General features: G+C 41.3%; 1 protein-coding gene across 1 annotated transcript in view; it reads left to right on the forward strand.

Moving 5' to 3' along the window:
• The window catches only part of LOC144762712 (uncharacterized), a 127,559-nt gene that overhangs the window by 73,925 nt on the left and 34,274 nt on the right, over positions 1-19,360 (forward strand). The window contains exons 2-3 of the mRNA XM_078647959.1: positions 9,082-9,249; positions 14,055-14,221. Coding sequence (XP_078504085.1) covers positions 9,120-9,249; positions 14,055-14,221 — 297 coding nt within the window. The 5' untranslated portion in view covers positions 9,082-9,119. The remainder of the gene's footprint in view (positions 1-9,081; positions 9,250-14,054; positions 14,222-19,360) is intronic.

The raw sequence follows: 19,360 nt of genomic DNA on the forward strand, positions 1-19,360 counted from the left end.
AAATAAATAAAATCAATAGGTTTCTTCCCTGAACATTAATACGCCTGCTACGCCTGCTACCCCTACACCTTACCCACCCTGAGGCCTAAAACTCTTTACTACTCCTAAACACAACACATCCCTAGGCTAAAAATTCTTTACCATCACTATCCTATACCCTTTCCTGAACCTTAAAAACTTCTTACTACGCATAGATACTATCAAACCCTAAACGCTAAAACTCCTAGTACCCCATACTCTACCCTTCCATGAAGATGAAAAATTCCAAACATAATGTAGTGTTTTATATATATCTAAATATGTCTATATTACAAATGTTACAACTTCCTAACCCTTTGGGGGTGTCATGCAGTGCCGAAAAGAGCTCCCAACCACAGTAATCCAAATGTACCATCTCCTTTGAAAGAAAAGGGGTCTGCGCTTACTCAGGATATCCATAAAGCATGATTTATTGCAATGACTCATGACACATTTTGACTGATGCTACTGCCTTAATCAAGTACATAGCTTGTATGTGCAGCACTAAACTTGTACAATTAGTTTTAGAAACAAGACTTAACTGAGATGCCTGGTTTGGATGTCATATTCGAATGGAGATCATTCCCATATTGTTCAATAACAAACATTGTACCCTGTAATTAATTTATGTCTTAAGCAAAAATGCACATCCGCTTTGGTACAAAAATAATCATAAAAGCAACTGCGCCTGTAACGTAGGTTACACTTAAATATCCTTTTTCTGCAATGCGTTACAGCAGCCAATATTACTAGTCACAAGTACGATACTTGTTAAAATTGTATTACTTCATGTTGCATGTCACAAAAATAGTGGTCCCAATACTTGATGTAACACAACTCCTGAGTCTTCTCATTGCATTTATCAGTTGAATCGGTGAAAATGTATTAAAACACATTAGGCCAGATTACGACCTTACAGCAGAGCGGTGGTGCAGCGGTTAAAATTGCCACACCACCATTCTGCCGAAGGTCACCGCCGCCTGCCAGATTACTACTTTACAGTGGTCTGGCAGGTGGGTGATGTGGTAGTTCCCCCTGTGGTGCTCCTTAAAAGGCAGTTGTGCCTTTTAAAAGGGCATCGAAATGGGAACGACTTGCAAGGTTCCTTCACGGCATGCACTCGAAAGTCCATACCGTGCAGGAACCTACGTGCATGCACACAGGGGGGCACATGTTATGCTCCACTGTGTGCATCCACGAATGTCTGAGGCACAGGGGGGTCCTGCCATGAAAAGCCTGGCAGAGAGGAAAATCATAATATGCTTGGTGGGATCTCGCTGCTCCTACGCTAGGGAACAGCAGTTCCCTGGCAGAGCCGGCGGCCTAGTGCTATCCGGCTGTCCAAGTCATAATCGGGTGGTCGCACCACCAGTGCTGCAGTGGCTGTATTCACCACCAGTGTACCACTATGAGTCTGGCGGTCCTTGGACCGCTAGACTCGTAATCTGTCCCTTAGTGTTATGTCCCCATAATGTACCATTGTATACCATGACCAATTTTCACCACACTTTCTAGGAGATAAAGGGTTGGGTTAGGGATACTTGTTGACTAGTCCCAGATGGATTACCCATGGGGTAAAATTAAAAAAAGATTTTTTTTTGTGGCGCCACAGTATACTCGTGTGACACTCACAGTGCCCCCCCCCCCCCCATGTAATTTCACAGAAGTACCTTGGTACCCCAGCATCCCAATGAAACATGGAGGCATTGCTTGTTGCAAGACCATGGGGGTTAGCCAGAAACAGGGTATTTGGCGCAGGGCCTGGCCGCATTTAGGTATGATAAAAAAATATGACTTCATGTTACACACAAAAAAATTAAATTAACAGAAAAAACTAAAGGTTCAAATCAAATTATAGTTAGGGGAAAATGTCAATTAAGATGTAACATTTCAAACAAAAAAAAACACTGAAATTAACCAGTTACAGTTAACTGAAGTAACTACTACTCAGACCAACCCATGCATTGCTTATGACCTCATATATTACATAGTGTATGACAGCATTGATAACATCAATGCGATATCTGAAATTACATCATTGATGACAACACTGTGCTTAGTGCTGGGGTCACTAGTTATAGTTACTTGAGTTAATTATTACTGATGATTTATTTTAGTTTAAAATGTAATGTTGCACTGTCACCTAACTGTAACATCACTTTATTTTTTTCAGTGAATTTCTAAGGTTTTTTGAATACCTAACTATAACTGTCACATTAACCTTTGTTTTTGTTTTTCAATCAATTTCTAAGGTTTAAAAAAACTGTAAAGTCAGATATAATCACAGTTCCTAACTTTGATACCACTTTAAACTTAGTTTTTTCGGTGAATGAAACATTTTTTTAACATACATTGAGATGTTCATTGTGGCGCCCGTACCCCCGTGGATGCAGGCCAGGATTCAACTCTATTCATATAGGACAGGCGTTAAACTCCTATTCCTTTCACGAGAGCCTCACATTTGTCTTGAATGCAAAATGTTAGCACTCTACTTGATCATTGGAAGTCTCTAGTGAAGCTGCTGTTTATCACTAGGGAGCTAACAGACATACTACTGCTGGTGTTAGAAGTACATGTTTCACTCTGCATACCAGACTTTTCTCTGACATTGATGAGGAAGACATTTGAGAGGTTATAGAAAATGTGCTCTTGTTTTCTCTCATCATAGAGCACTAACAGGAATACTATGATGAAATGAACCCCCTCATTTTTTAATTTGTAAAGGAAATATTTCAGTTCACAGGATTTATTACACCAATATGGCATCCAACTGTGCCACACTTCGTCGTTAATAGAGACTGTTAAGGCTCTAGTTGTTCAGTAGAACAAGGCAGTGAAGCTGCAGTAGAATACTAGGGAATCAACTGACACTGCTGGATTTGGAAGTATACGTTCACTCATCATGCCAGACTTTTTTCTGACATAGATGAAAAAGAAATTTGAGAACTTATAGGAAACTTGAACTTTCTAGAGCACAACCTTAATTTCTATGATAAAAATAAATCTTTCATTTTGTACATTTACTGAAGTATCCTCTTTAGGAAATGCAATGATGTTTACAGCTTTAATTCCATCTTGATGGTGTTCAGGTGTGCCTCACTTTTGTCATAAGTACAGAATGCCGGCGCTCTGGTTGTGTATTAGAACACTGTGGTGAAGCTAAAGGAAAACATTGCGGAATCAACTGACATTGCTGAGACTTTTTTCTCATAGGGAAGAAAAGATAGTGTGAATTCATAGAAAGTGTGTTCTCATTTTAGCTTCTGGAGCACCTTCTATGACCTCTTTTAGAAAATCATGAAAGAAAAAGATTTTCTCTCAAACATAGTTCATCAAATCTGTTAGACCGGTCAGCCTTAGGGTGATGTTCCCCAAAACGTTGGCCTTCACCCTCCTACTTTGCTGAATTCATTTTTGTTGGTTTTAGGACTGTGAACTTTACCACTGCTAACCAATGCTAAAGAGCTAGTGTGGTAATATTGGCTTACACCGGATTGACATATTTCATTTACTTATAAGTCTCTAGTAACGTGGTATACCATATACTAAGGGCCCGTACATTAAATATTACTTAGTGGGCCTGCAAAGCGATACCAAAGGGGATGATGGACGGAGCGTTTGAGCAAATCACACACTCACCCCCAGTCAACTGATCTGGGTTTAATCCATCATCATTCTTTAGCTCACTCCACCACCCCAGTTCAGACGTGAGTCCTGTGCTCTCCATGCCACTGGAGTCAAGCTATCCTGGCTGATGAGGGCTGAAACTTGGGCGCAGGGTCAAGACTGATTTGCATATGGCTGGGTCCAAACTGGAATGGCATGGTGAGGAAAAAAACAATGGATTTAGGCCAAGATCTTTGTACTGGGGTGAATGTATGACATTGTTCTGCATTCTGTCCATCAATTGTTATTTTTGCATTTGTCACTCCGAGTGGGACGGGTATGCTCAGACGTGAGCCCGGTGCTCTCCATGCCACTGGAGTTAAGATATCCTGGCTGATGAGGGTTGAAAGCCCGAAACAGGTCCTAGAATGCTTGTTTCCAGTCCAGAGAGGACCTGGCCTGCCTGTTCAGGCTGGACTGTTCCCATTGGGCGCAGGGTCTAGACTGGTTTGCATATGGCTGGGTCCAAACTGGAATTGCATGGTGAGCAAAAAAACGATGGATTTAGGCCCATATCTATGTACTAGGGTGATTGTATGACATTGTTCTGCATTCTGTCCATCAATTGTTGTTTTTTCATTTGTCAACCCGAGGGGGACGAGTATGCTCAGACGTGAGTCCCGTGCTCTCCATGCCACTGGAATCAAGCTATCCTGGCTGATGGGGGCTGAAAGCCCGAAACCGGTTCTACAATGCTTATTTCCAGTCCAGGGAAGACCTGGCTTGACAGTTCGGGCTGGCCTGTTCCCATGGGGCACAGGGTCAAGACTGATTTTCATATGGTTAGGTTCAAACTAGAATGGCATGGTGAACAAAAAAACAATGGATTTAGGCCCAGATTTCTGTACTGGGGTGAATGTATGAGATTGTTCTGCATTCTGTCCATCAACTGTGGGTTTTGCACTTAGTGGGCCTGAGGCACTTGTTATACTACCCACTTAAGTTGCCCTGTAAAACATGGTATACAACGGTAACCACGCATTTTTTACAACGCGGTACCGTTACCACGCTACTTTTACAACGCAAGTCGTTACCACGACTTGCGCTGGGGGGCGCTCCAGGATAGTAAATAGTTTAATTTACTATCCAACTCCTTTCCCTAGAGTCCACGGGGACTGGAGTTGGAATAGTAAATAAAAAAATTTACTATCCAGCGCCCCTCCACGCAAGTCGTTGTAACGACTTGCGTGGTAAAAGTAGCGTTGTAACGGTACGCGTTGTAAAAGTACGCGTGGTACCGTCATACATCCGTAAAACATGTCTCAGATCTGCCATTGCACCAGCAGCAGCCCTTGCAGGTAAGAGCGGTGGGGTGGGGTGGAGGGGAGTTTTGAGAGATGAGGACGAGGGAAAATTAGTTATTTATTTAATTTCCCCTTGTGGTCGTCTGTTGAATCCCCCCAACCCGGCCCACAGCCCCACCGATCTTACCGGCATGGGCCGCTGCTTCATTGCACTGCACTGCATGGCAAATACGCCACCCCTGAAGTAGGCCGTAGGCAACACATAGGTCAGGGTGCATTGCAGTTAAAAGGCAGGACATGTAATTTTAAGTTTTACATGTAATGGTAATGAAAACACCTAAATAAATTTTTCACTACTGTGGGGCCTTCATTTTCTGTAGCATAACATTGGGTTGCCTTACTACATTTAATAAGTGCTAAGTATTTACTGGGAACAGATGAATATTTTGTTTGGTGTTCAAGATATTATAATTAAAATACTCCTTAATGGTTAAGTCAGATTTTCAGTTAAATTTCCCTACTTCAAAGAAGGCACCAGGTATAAAATAGACCCTCAGACCCATTCTTCTGTTCACTTTCTAGATCTGTGGAAGGACTCTCAGAGGACTGCCTGCTGCTGTGGCCTTCTGTGTACTTCAGAGGGCTGCTTTGCTACACCTGGAAGGACTGATTAATTGCCTGAAGACTGTCTTGAACCCTTAGAGGCCTGCCCTGCTGCTTGAGCCCTGTTCCTTTTCTTGAAATTAGAAATACCAGAGTCACTTCAAGGGCTAATTGATTGGCCTCCTGATCAGAGCCTCAGGGACAGAAGAGGCTCCACCATCTTGCACCTGAACCTGGAACCAGCTGGAGTGCGTACTAACCGCCCAAGTAGTGCTCCTGCAGTCCTGGACCCATTATGGTGGTGTTAAAGGTGCACTGACAGCTAAAAACCCACACTATAGACTTTGGCTAAAAACTTTTCTGCGAACCGAGAAGAGACTGGGACTGACCTACTTGTCTATCCGCCTATGGTGCACCGTCGGTCGACCTGACTTTGCAGCAGTTCCCGATAAATTTTTCTCTGCAGCAGCAAATCCTGTTCAGTGGGCCTTCGAAAAAAAGGGGTAACCAGGCTTGTGGAACTCTCCTAGGCTACAGCCTTCAGCTTCAACCTGCTGGAGATTTTCGACTTCCAAAAAAGAGACTACGTTCGAACGCAGAACCTTTACCAGGACTTCGTCCAGTGAATATCCGATGATGGTGTCTCCTTCTTGGAGACTGCATGCAGCCTTGACCCGCTGAACTTCTCCCTTCTCATAGACTTTTTCTTCAAATTTCTTCTACGTCCAAAGATAAGCACAGACAATTCACTCTGTGTATTCGACTCGTGCTCCATCGAGGTGGGCCATATATTTCGACTTTCTCACAGTCTTGCGCGACTAGATGCCCGCGGTTGGCACTTTGATCTTTTAGGCACTCGTTTTTACATTAAACTTAAATATGTGTAATTCCGGTTCTACTATTTGGATTTTTGTCCTTTTGGTGTCAGATCATTTATTGAAATGTACTCTGTTTTTCTAAATTGATGCGTGATTTTTCTGTGTTGTCTTTTCACTTTATTACGTTTTGGGTGCTGCATAAATACTTTACACGTTGCCTCTAAGTTAAGCCTGACTGCTATTGTGTCAAGCCACTAAAAGGTTAAGCACAGGTTAATTTTGTGACTTTTATGGATTAGCTGACAGGGAATATGGCTGTTGTTTGTACAGGGTTATTACCCCATTCAACCAACAACCCAATTTCTCACCTTGGTGATCACTATTAGGATCCAGAACTTGTGTTTGTGCAGTGCCATACAATGACTGGTGTAACTCACGAATCCCATTTAAATAATCTGATTTCAGTTCTTTTTTGGTTTTCCATTGGCTGTTTTCGCCTTCTTCTAAATTTAAGTAACTGATCACCATTTGTTTTACCATGGAGACTGAGCTGGTAAACTTCAACACCATCACCAGGGCTGAGTTGCAGAAGCTCAGCAAAAAACAGAGAGGTAAGCAAAGCAAGAAGGCCACAAAGTTGGACCTTCAGAAAGTCAGAAGTAAGAAACCTTGACAGAGTGAAGGTGCTAAAAGTATCCACCTGATGAAAGGATTTTATCTGCTGCTAAATTTGAATTTCTCCTGCTTGGAGCTGTCCCTGCCAAAAACAATGGCTTCAGCAGGACCTTGTCTAACAGCCGTCCAACTTCAAGAGAACTGTGCACGATACTTCATTTTAGAGAGTTAGGGACTAATTACGAGTTTGATAGTCTATCGGACCACCAAACCCACATAGGAGGTGCAGTTGGTGGTCGGGGACTGCTGCACCGGTGTATGGCCCGCCATATTATAACCACGGCATTCGGACTGCCATATGATTGGCGGTGCTGCTACGGCACCACCAAGCATTAACAATTTTCCTCACCACCAGTGGTCACATGGCAGTGGTGCTCATGCAATGAAAATGCTGCCAGTGAGTAAACTAAGGGGGCCCTGTTGCCCCCCTGTTGCCTCTGGCCCTGGGAATACATGCAGGAGAGCACATGGTGTGCCCCCCTGTGTGCATGCATCCTCTTTCCTGCATGATATGGACTGCACAGTCTATGCTGTGCTGGAAATGGCTTAGGCACTCCCACTGCGTGTCTTTCTAATAGGCACAACCGTGGGACCGCCAAAGGACTGTCCAGCAGAAACTTATAATCTGGCAGGCAGCCAGTGGTTGAGTATGGCAGTGTGGGAGAGGGGTGCTAGAGTGGTAGATCGCTCCCACACTGACAAACTCGTAATCAGGCCCTAAGTCAGAAGGTAACAATTTTGACGGATGACGCACATGTTGTATTTGACTAACGCTCCATGACTGTTGGCTTGAGTTCACACCTAGGTATTGGTCACCAATGAACAATAACTTCTGATTTCCACCTTATTCTTACTTAGTACTTTTTACCTTAGCTCTTTACAAGTTCATATTGGATTGTTGATGTTTTGGTTTAATTTTGCTCAATATTTGTTTTTCTATTTTTTTTTAATTGGTGTGGGATTTTTATTTCATTGTGTTTTAGCTTTGTAACTGTTTTGTTACTGCTAAATACTTTAGAAATGTCCCTAACTGAGACCTGTCTTCTATGTGTCTTGAACTCAGGTTTAAATTATTGAAACTGTGTTTTACCCTACCAAGCTTGCTGCCTCATTACTTGTGGTGGACTCACATCCACCCCTAATTAACCCACTTTTTTACACAACCCTTAACCTGGCATAGTCACTTAAGGATTGGTCACAAAGAGCTCCCTGGTTCACATGCATTTCCCACAGGCTAACATTCCAGTACTTTCGTATGAGGCAGTTTTAGTTTTCGTTATTATCTTTGATCTCATAAACTAATTTTTTATTCATTTTAAGCCATTTTTATTATTACTTTTTTATTTTCATACCTAACTTTGTAGCTCTTAGGGTATGTATTTCATAGCTATAGTGCTGCTTCGGTTAGTTGTTGCACTAATGGCACATGCATGTTCCATGAGAAAGGAGTTGCTGCTTATGCCAAGCATCCAAGTGGCGAGCCAGGAATTCCTAAAACAACATTTCGCCTCTGTGATGACATTTGGCCTTGTGGAAGCTCAGACGCAGATCCCCTCATTGGATGGGCTGGTCTGAGGATACCCGTACTCAGTATAATTATATACATCTCAGGTGCAAAAATGCACTACCACTGAGGGGTGCTTGGACGATGTACTTTAAGGACAACATAATTACATTTTTAGGAAATGTAGTAGCTGATGGGATTGACAGGCAACTGCAGCCTTAGCCCCTGTTGTATACGTGGTGGGGTCTCTTTTGCCTTCTGAAAATATAATGCTGTGTAAAATCACTTGAAAGGCACTCTGTCTCCCAATCATAGGTATTCCCAGAAATTGTAAAGGAAACTACAATTGACAAGTATAATTATAACACCATGCAATTACTTTAGGTGCCTGAAAGAACATGATAAGTGACTAATGAAAGAAATATAGAGGAAGTGCCGGTGACACAACACACTCTGGCTAAACTGCACAGACCACGTGCTGTCTTCTGTCAGGAAGAAAAACCCACAAAGCCTATCTTTTATGATATCCTATTTTCTCAACTTTCATTTGCAGTTTCTTCAGACAATATTCTGCCTTCCCGAGGGAGGAAAATGTCGCTTCAAAGCAAAATAAATGGATTCAGTGCCTGGATAAACGTTCGCCTCTTTGTCTTCGATTGCCAAGTCAATAACGTATTAACTGAAATATTCCAAGGCACTAATATGAAGCATCTTCTTGAAAGTAAGTTAATATCTGTCTCTTTCCTCCACTAGCTTGTTCTGCAATTTGACGAAAACTGATTTTGGTCATGGATATGTTATGATTTATACAATAAAAGTCTTCAAATGTACCATACACGTGATGTGCAATATCTTTTTTTCGTAGCAGTGAAAGTAATAAATGAGACTCCATGCTCACATTTAAGCATGTGCTGTAAAACACACAATCACGTCATCATGGTAAAGATGAGTTTCCACTGACTCTACAATGCAGGGAGCCTTAATTTGATTGTTCTCAGCTAAGCAGATGCCATGACTAGCAATGTCAACTTGTTGATGATACCCGTCTGCATTTCACCGGAGGCATCTGTGGGCTGTAGGAATTGCTCACTTGATTTGAAACGTGTCGTGAACTTTAATTTAACAGTTGCATCTCCTTCCACCAACCACCCCGATATCTAAAGAATATTTTTTTTACTTTTCTATCTCAAGTGTGAACTAATAGTTTGTTTTTGCAGTTATGCAGGCTACTATGCCACTACAAATGTCAAAATATTGACGGCACAAATATAACGGTATAAAAATATTGTAAATTTATCAACATGAATATTGAGTTTAGAATTGTAATGTATTGTACAAAATTATCGACTACATACATAAAATGTAACAGCATATCAAAATTGTAAAATTTAAAAATGATTATAATGATAAATAATAGCCTATAAACATAAAATAGAATGCTAAATAGTTTTATAAACATCAAATATATCACAGGCTTTTAAATATCAATGTTAAAATAATAATTTGTAGGTGTATATTTTCTAAGCTAAAACGTGCTTTAAATAATAGTTTCAAAAACGACATTTAATACAAAACAGACAATTTTTTACATAATGCAAAATAGAGAACCAACGGTGGCCTCCAGTTGCCGCAATTCCTCTGTGTGAGCCCCAAGTAATGAGTTAGTAATAGTATGAGAGTCGGTGTGCACACTCTGCTCCTGCACCCGCCATTGTGGGGTGCCAACTGCCAAGCAGATATACAGAATAATGAGAACACTGGAGCGGTGCACTCCCAAATGAGTATAATGTCAACAATGAAGCTCAACTAAGTTTCTTTGTTGCAAAAATATAAAAATCTTTATTTGCAACAATCCATAAGGTTTGTGCAATGCATCAGCCAACACGTTTTGTTCAAAAGGTTGAACTTCGTCAGGGCTGAAAGAAGTATGACATAGATAACATAAAAACACTGATTATGTAACACATGAAAAATACCATCAACCACAATCTGTTAACAACCTAATATCTTATATTTAAGGAAGGCACTAGAAACACATTGATCTTGTCAAAATGAAATAGACATGATACATAGGATGAGTGGAGACAGTGGTGATGAAAAGACAATAACTGTTCTCCTGTCAAATTTGTGTACAGACCATATAAGACCATATAGCAGTTAAAATCTGTGCAGTCACATGCATTGACAACACTACAGGTACAAGACAATACCTGTTATCCTATCAAATTCGGGTTTATACCAACATACTAGGACAGATGAGGGGATTTACACAAAAGTGCAGAACATATAGCGGTTAAAATCTGTGCTGTCACAAGCATTGACAACACTACAGGTATAATCACATAGTTCATCATTGAATATTCCTACTCCAAATGGATCCTATAACCCAGACTCATAAATTTGGTAGACAATAGGTGAGGGACGGGGATGTACCATCCTTTTTGCCGACTTTGTGTTAGAATGTAAGTATGTGAAATGTTCCCTACTTGGTAGTTAGCATGACTGGTCTGTGTATGCTGTTCTTTGGATGAGTCCTGGCAGAGGTGCTGTCTCACAATACATAGACCAAACATTGGAATGGGGAGTGTGACTGCTGTTCACATAAATGGGGATACCCCCTACGTGTGTGCATGACACCATTACACTAATACAAACATTAGGTGCAAGCAGGGGATTGGAAGGATATCACCTACATTCATGAGAAGGACATTTCTGATAGCGCTCCCCCCGCATTATCATCTTCGTTTTTCTTAGACACACTACTGAAGCCCTTATCAAGAAGGCCCACACAGTGGCAAGCAGTCTTCAGATCTACAGCTTCTGACATTTATCCGGGGAACATCCTTTACGACGCGGATGTTACCCCACAGTACTGTTACGACGCGTCTTTTACAACGCAAGTCATAACCAGGGCGCTCTAAGATAAGGAATAGTAGATTTACTTTTCCAACACCTTCCCTACTGTACGTCGGCTGGTGTTGGAATAGTAAATTTACCTATTCCTAAGTCCAGCACCCCTACAGCGCAAGTCGTGGTAAAGACTTGCGTTGTAAAAGATGCGTTGTAACGGTACGCGTGGTAATACCATGCGTTGTACCATCGTACATCCCATTTATCCGGACCGGGGTCCGGCCCAGACCAGGCCCGGGGACCCATCCTTTAGAAGCACTGTATTTGCTGTATTCGCCATCTATCACACTCGATATGTACGGCCATGGCCATATTATACATTGTCTTTCTCATGAATGTTTTGTCTAAATTGAATATTGGGACTATCAGCTCACCTAGGTTTTTTTTTATTGTCAACTCAAATATACAAGTAATCCTAACTCACAGTGTACTGTGAAAGTTTAGTGACTGGTTTTCACCCCAAGGGGGATGTAGGTGATAACCTTCCAATCCCCTGCTTGCACCTACTGTTTGTTTTAGTGTAATTGTGTCATGCACACATGTAGGGGGTATTCCCATTTATGTGACAAGCAGGCACACTCCCAATTCCAATGTTTGGTCTATCTTATGTATTGTGAGACAGCACCTCTGCCGGGACTCATCCAAAGAACAGCATACACAGACCAGTCATGCTAACTTCCAAGTACGGAACATTTCACATACTTACATCCTAACACAAAGTCGGCAAAAAGGATGGTACATCCCCGTCCCTTACCTATTGTCTACCAAATTTACGAGTCTGGGTTATAGGATCTGTTTGGAGTAGAATAGTGCATGGATATGTGGGGGGCACTACATGTGCAGTGGCATACGGGGGACAGGGACCCTGGTTGGGGCCCTCAAGTCCCTTTTAGGCTGCCTTCTTATGGCGGTGAAACCTTCATGAAAAGGTAGTCGGAAAGGGATATCCTAATCTCTATGCCAGTGCCTGCGTAGACACTGCAGTCATTGTAGGGTTTCTGAATCGGACTGCCATCCCGATGAGGTCTTTGATCCTGTCGGAGGCAGCAGTCCTACCCCCGACCTCTGCGCTCTGACCGCCTGTATTGTAATCTGGCGGTCGGATCGATTCCCAGGCTGTCGGGCAGACCACCAACATATTGCCTGTCAGTGCCAGTCTGTCCAGCATCGTGATGAATCCCTTAATTTGGGGGAAAGTGCAGGTATTAGAAGGGTAGATGGGCCAGATTTGCTATTCTAATGCCAGAAGTAGCAATTTCCCTTGTGGCTTTCATATTTTGACCATTGTGTCTTAGTTCACAACAATTACGACAAGTCCTTCAAAATACCTGGCGTGTAATCCCACATAACATTCCGTGGTAGCTGCTCAGTCAGAGTTGTTCTCTGTTAAATCTTATGCACAGAAGGAGCAGTTGTTTGTTAAATGTATTGTATGCAAGTGTATGGATGACTGACTGGTGAATGGGATTTAGGTGTGGATATTAGGTTAGTTTTATGAAGTTGTTGTATAGTATAAAAAAAATGAAAAGAATGTATCATGACGATGAAGTATGTTTTTATATGTGTCCTGTTTGTCTAAAATAAGTATAATGAATTTGTAAGTGAAGAAATGATGGTATATGAAAAGAAAATAATACAAAAAAAGTTTTGTGATATATATACACTTACTTTTTCCTTTTTAAAAAAAAGAAAATAAAATCTGATAAATACATGTACGCTTGTTATTAGCATATTTTGAAGGACTTGTCGTAATTGTTGTGAACTAAGACACAATGGTCAAAATATGAAAGCCACAAGGGAAATTGCTACTTCTTGTATTGATATTTTCCCCTCTTTTCCCTGGCTAAAAGTACACTGAGAGGGGGTCCCCATTTTCATACTATACTATTCTAATGCCAGTCCAACAAACATTGTGGAAAGTGCTTATATTTGGGGCACATATTTACTTTTCTAACTTTGAATCCCCTTACATTGAGAAACGTGCTGATGTTGTGGGATTTTAATTTTACAATTCAAACTCTTACTCCAGCACCACATACATTTGGGACAGCACGTATTTACTAATCTAGCTCAGGTCCATATACTGGGTGGCGAAGGGGGCAGATTGAATATTCTAACATAAGGCTCACAAACATTTAGTGGGGTGGCTGCAGATTTACTATTTACATAGGAGAATTTTCATGTGCTGGTGGAAAAAGATCAACGTTACTAATTAAACCCCAGGAAACAAACTTAGAGGAAAGAGTAATTTACATGGGATAGTGGAAGCAAGAGGTAACTTTCAATATCATAATTGTACATTTTTAATTTTTAAAATAATTAAATACATATAATGAATAAATCAACAAACATTTTTAAATAAAATGCAGTATGGTATACATTAATTTCTATAAAAATCTTAGTTCAGATATGTTTAATAATTTAATTTAGATATGTTTTCCTAAGTGAGAAAGTATATCTTTTACATGGTTTAGCAAAGCACTAATGTTTATTACTTTGTGCTCCAAAACTAAATTCTAAGCACCTGCTTTTCTGATTATCTTAAGATAGGTGGAGTCATTTATATTTCGGTTCTTGTTAATATTTTTCGACATTATTTATTTCTCTGTTGTTTAGGTTTTACAGGGAAGTCTGTGAAAAGATTGCAGAGTTTGGATGGACTTACTAAGCAGCAGATACTTACCCGAGTGGAATGGTTTGTAGCTGAAATGAAAAAGCATGGTATCATTGAAGAGAAAGCCAACATGGACTGTCAGAGCATTGCTCTAAGAAACGTGGATCATGTATGAACTAATATTACATAGATGCTTATTTAAAAAAAAAAGTAGTATTCATAGCGCTAAATGTAAAATGTTTAGCCACAGGGTGATTAGCTAGCCACTTCAGACGAGATCGACTTGATTAAGATACTGATAACGACTAATGAGTAAAGGTCTTTCCTTAAAAGTGAGACATCAGAGATGTGAATCTTGTAAAAGTATTACTAGACATTTCTATGGGACATGGGATTAGAAAAGCACTGTTTAACTCGTGCATCCCCAGAGACGTTTTAAGACATGGACAAAGTGGGATTTGGCCCAGGGCCCCAACCTTTCATGGTGCCCCCTGATAGAGCCAACTCTGTTTTGCAGTCTAGTCCCATGACCTTGAAGAATTCTTATACAGATTGTTGTAAATACTGTTTTCCTTTAATTTATTTTAAATGTGGGTGATGGGGGAGAGTCTATTACAGGTATTTTGCAGAGAAATGTTGTGTTTATGTTTCATGCAAAAGTTTCTTTTAGATCAAAACAGGACCTCACTTATGAGAAATGGGAGGGTGTCAGAGAGATTATTTTCAGTAATATTAGTGAGCTGCTGCTGTGTTACAATATTGAAAAGACAAGTCACTATCCCTGAATATTAGATGCAAACACATTTAGAATTTTGACGATTGTGCCCCTGCACTGTCAGTGACTGGCCAAAGAGGGCCTGCACGAGCTGAAATTGGACCATAAATTCAAAACTGTTCCGAACAGTGGCCCCCAAAATATGTTTGGCCCAGGGCCCCCGAAATCCTTCAGATGCCCCCGGCATTAACATGCCTGCTTTTATGGAAATTCAAACCTGAAATTTATGAATTTATGATATCAGACAGATTCAGTATAAAACATGGCGTCTAATGGCGTAATATGTATGGATACAACGTGTCCAGGGGGCTTTGAGAACATTGCGAAACTACATAATTGACAATGGTGTCTTGAATTTGTGTTATTTTGAATACGAAAATACATTCTATCCGGAATCTTGGATAGTTTGACATGTAATACCACTCACTGACTATAGGTAGAGCTCGCTGCTAGCTGTTACAACTCGGTCATGCCATGAACCATACTGTTAGTTTCACATCAATCATTATGTTGTCCACGAAGACTCTGACTCAATGTTTGTTGTACTGTTCGGATTGAATTAACAAAAATATATCCGACTTCATTGCATCAATGAACGCGACTATGAAAACATTCAACTTATAGAGTTGCCTTTCGTGTTGTATTCAGTTCCCTTTAATACCCTTTATTTCGGTAAAATACCATAAAAGAGATAAACAACGACAGTAAAATATGAAGCACTGGGTATCAAAAATAGAACTTTAAAAATGTACATTCAATTCTAAAATTAGATATAGATAATAAATAGTTAAAAACGGAATGCTTGGTTTCCTGATACATATATATTCTGAACTTTAAAATCAATCATATCAGAAATTAATAGGCAGAGGAATGGATTGTACTAGTTCATATTTCTTCGTAGCACTACATATGCTTAATGAAAATCTAGAAACAGCAAACACCATAGGCACCATCAAGTCAGTCTGCATAACTTTACACGCCTCCAGATGTCAATTAACTCCTAAACTTCTACATATAGGGATGATCCACCCAGCCCTACTATAGGTTAGGCATAAAAACAGCATATGGGCTACGGTTTCCCTATCATGTCCACAGGTTTGGAACCCACTGCAGCTACATTTATTGAAGTTGCCCCTCTTGAGGTGAAAGTGCATAATGGCAAAGTGCCATATCGAAAGTGCATATAGATTTTCCTTGCCAGGATTGGCTCAATATCATCTAGAAAAGGTTCAGTGCACTAAATATCCTTTATCATTAAGAAAGAGCCTGTTGGATTACCAGGTGACGATGAGGTTAAAAGCTTATTCAGCCTATATCATCTGCATCGGATTTTTAATTCCTTGGCTGGCTGGCATATTTAACACCTGCCTCAAAAACCTATTTTCCATCAATTCTAGGCTATTAAGGTTTTTATGTCCTCGTAGCCCAGCCCCGTATAAGGCCACCCCCAAAGCCTGGCAGGAATAAAGCTGGGTAACCGATGAGTATGGTTTAAAATGAGGGCTTGATATATCTTTAAGAGCCCTCCATTCTGTTGCTCTAATTTATTTAGAGATATGGTGACCCCAATCAATCATTCCACTTAATGTGACACCCAGGTATTCAACCGATTAAGCGTTGGGTGCGATCGAGTCAAATGCCATGGATTGAAAACCATGTACTTGGTCTTGGACAATTTATTTCCAGTCCCATATCTGAGCAAAACTGCTAAACTGGTCCAGTAGTTTCTGAAACCCCATAGGTGATTTAGTCAGAAGAAGTGTATCATCTGCAAACGTGTGGGCAGAAACCCTCACGTTTGCTAGTCTGTCGCATTTTTATCGCATTTGTTTAGGTAGCTAACCAGATCGTTATTAAATAATGTAAAGAGGGTCGGGCCATCACACAACCCTGTCGCATACCTTTGTTTACAGGGAAGGGTTCGGTCACTTCACCGAGTTTTCCACATCGTACCTGGGCAAAGTTTGACTCATGCAGTCTCTCTATAATTGTACTTAAGTAACCAGGGATCCCATCTTTGCTAGGACCTTCCAGTGAGTATCTCTCGGCACCAGATTGAATGCCGCTCTAACCCCCAGAAATACAGCATAGAGTCTGCCCCACCAATTGCAACAGTCTTCCAGTATATTAACTGGAACCTGACAATCTGATCTATGGTCTCTGTACTGGAGTGAAAGTCAGCCTGGAGTGGACATAGGACTTCATGCTCGTCTATCCTTTGCAGGAGCTGAAAAAGAATGAACCTGCAAAAGATGTTCTGGGTAGTATCTATTAGGCTTATTGGCCTGTGCTTCTCAGGGTCTAAAGGAGAACCCTAGTTGTACAATTAAAACATGTCTGCTCCAGCACAGGGGCGTGGAACCTGTAGACCCTTAAGAATAGCATTACATATCAAAGAAAGGTAGGGGCCCCATAATTTCTATTCTGTCAGATATAAATCTGCTTGAATTTTGTCTATACCTGGGGCTTTGTGGGGAACTACCTTCCAGATAGCATGTTCAACTTCACAGATAATGAGACGGTAATCATCAAGACTTCAAATTAGTTATGTTAATAACTGTAGAAACCAGGGCATTCACATATTGAGGTCCACTACCTTGCGGGGTTGAGTATAAACTTGAAATGTGGGAAATCCAGGCCTCTGCCTGCTAAGTTGTTATCTATGTTGGCAAGTCCTTCTACATTGCCCTTGGCAACCAAGTTACAAAAAGTTGTGTGATTTTTTTTCCCTTATTGCTGTCAAGTCCAACTCTCATTTACCATGGTCCCACTCATTTTTTGCGAGTTTAGTATTTTATTGTAACCAGCTCTACTTTGTTGTATCTCCCCTCTATCCTTAGTTTTTAAAGCACGTATCAAGGCTTTTGTGGCCAAACTACATTGTTTATTATACCAGGTAGGTACTTCACTTGCTTCACCCATATTTTGCTCTTCTGTATAGAAAACATTTTTGGAGTCCTTAGAAAGGTTAAGGTGGATCTCCCCTGGTGCTTTTAAAGAACTTGCCTGATTTAAATCAAGTTCAAGGTTACAATAAGTTCCCAGGTCCCTTTCAACTCAGCTGTTTATGTGCCTCATGGTTTCCTCTGAGTGACTCACAGTCTGCCATTGTACTCTTTGCTTATTATTTGATAACTGGCATTTATAATCTATGGGTTTAGATATTGTGGCCGCAGCTTGTTTCCTTACTAGACCAGGTGAAAGGTCTAGTGCATTGTGATCGCTGCCTATTTTTCTGTTAACCGTCATGTCCGAAACACAAGGCCATTGTTAGAACTGGGGGTCTCTAGTTGGCTGAGGTAGGTACCTTAGTTCAAATAGGGACCCTTGCTTTTAGTAGGGGAACGGAGGGACACACTCTCAAATAACCCTGCTCACACCCCGGTAGCTTGGCCAAGCTTATCTCCAAGGCAATGTGTAAAGTATTTGCAACCACACTGCCAATAACGCAGTGATAACACCACAAATGGACAACACACTGGTTTTATAAAATTAGCGGTATCTTTATCAAAAGGGATACGATGAAACCAAATGATAGAAATGCAACATAGGCGTATTCGTAATATTTCACTTTGCTGGTTATTAGGCCAGCAATCACTTGTAGGTAACTTGCGTTATTAATGAGCAGTTCATGATGATCTAATGCAGTCCTAATGCAATGCTATGCAGTTTGTAATGCAGTTCGTATGTAGTAATAATACAGTCCTTAATGCAAGAACTAATGCAGTTTGTAATACAAGAATCAGGCAGTTCGTAAAGCAAGGAATAATGTGGTTTGTAATTGAAGAATCAAGCAGTTGGTAATGCAAGAATAATGCGGTTCGTAATGCAAGAATCAGGCAGTTGGTAATTCAAGAATAATGCGGTCCGTAATGCAAGAATCAGGCAGTTCGTAATGCAAGCAATAATGCAGTGCGTAACGCAATAATCAGGCAGTTCATAATGCAAGGAATAATGTAGTTCGTCATGCAAGAATAATGCTATGAGCTAATCTGCGAGGTCAACTCGGGCACCACTAGGCCCCAACAACAGAGACGACGGTCGTAAGCTTAAAGAGGCGGCCCTGGTACTGTTGGGCAAGTACGGGCCACTCAGGGGCTCAACGCGGTGCAGCGGGAGTGAGATTGGAGCACTCCTGCACACCTCCTGCACACCTCCCCAGGCCGCACACGCTTGCGGCTCCCGACCGGAGTCCAATCCTTACCTGGGGCTGCGCTGCCTCACTCTCTCTCCCTGCTCGTCGGACGTCCTGCTCGGCAGCCCCGACGATGTTGCAGCTCTGTGGCTTAGGCAACGCTGTAGCTGGACAGGTTACAGTGCTTCCTTCTCCTTCTTCGACGATATTTGGCAGATTCCTCTCGCGAACAGCGATCACGATCCCTTTCACCTTGCAGCTTCTTTAGCTTCAAGAAATCCTTTAGCACGTTGCGGCTCGGGCTGGCGGCGGCGATACTCACTGTTGGAAAGGCGGCCCCAGGGGAGACAGAAGGTGTCTGACTGTCCGCCCCGAGTCCCACCTCTCTCTGGGAAATA

Source organism: Lissotriton helveticus, chromosome 1_1 (genome assembly GCF_964261635.1).
Source record: "Lissotriton helveticus chromosome 1_1, aLisHel1.1, whole genome shotgun sequence".
In the NCBI taxonomy this organism is placed as follows: Eukaryota; Metazoa; Chordata; class Amphibia; order Caudata; family Salamandridae; genus Lissotriton; species Lissotriton helveticus.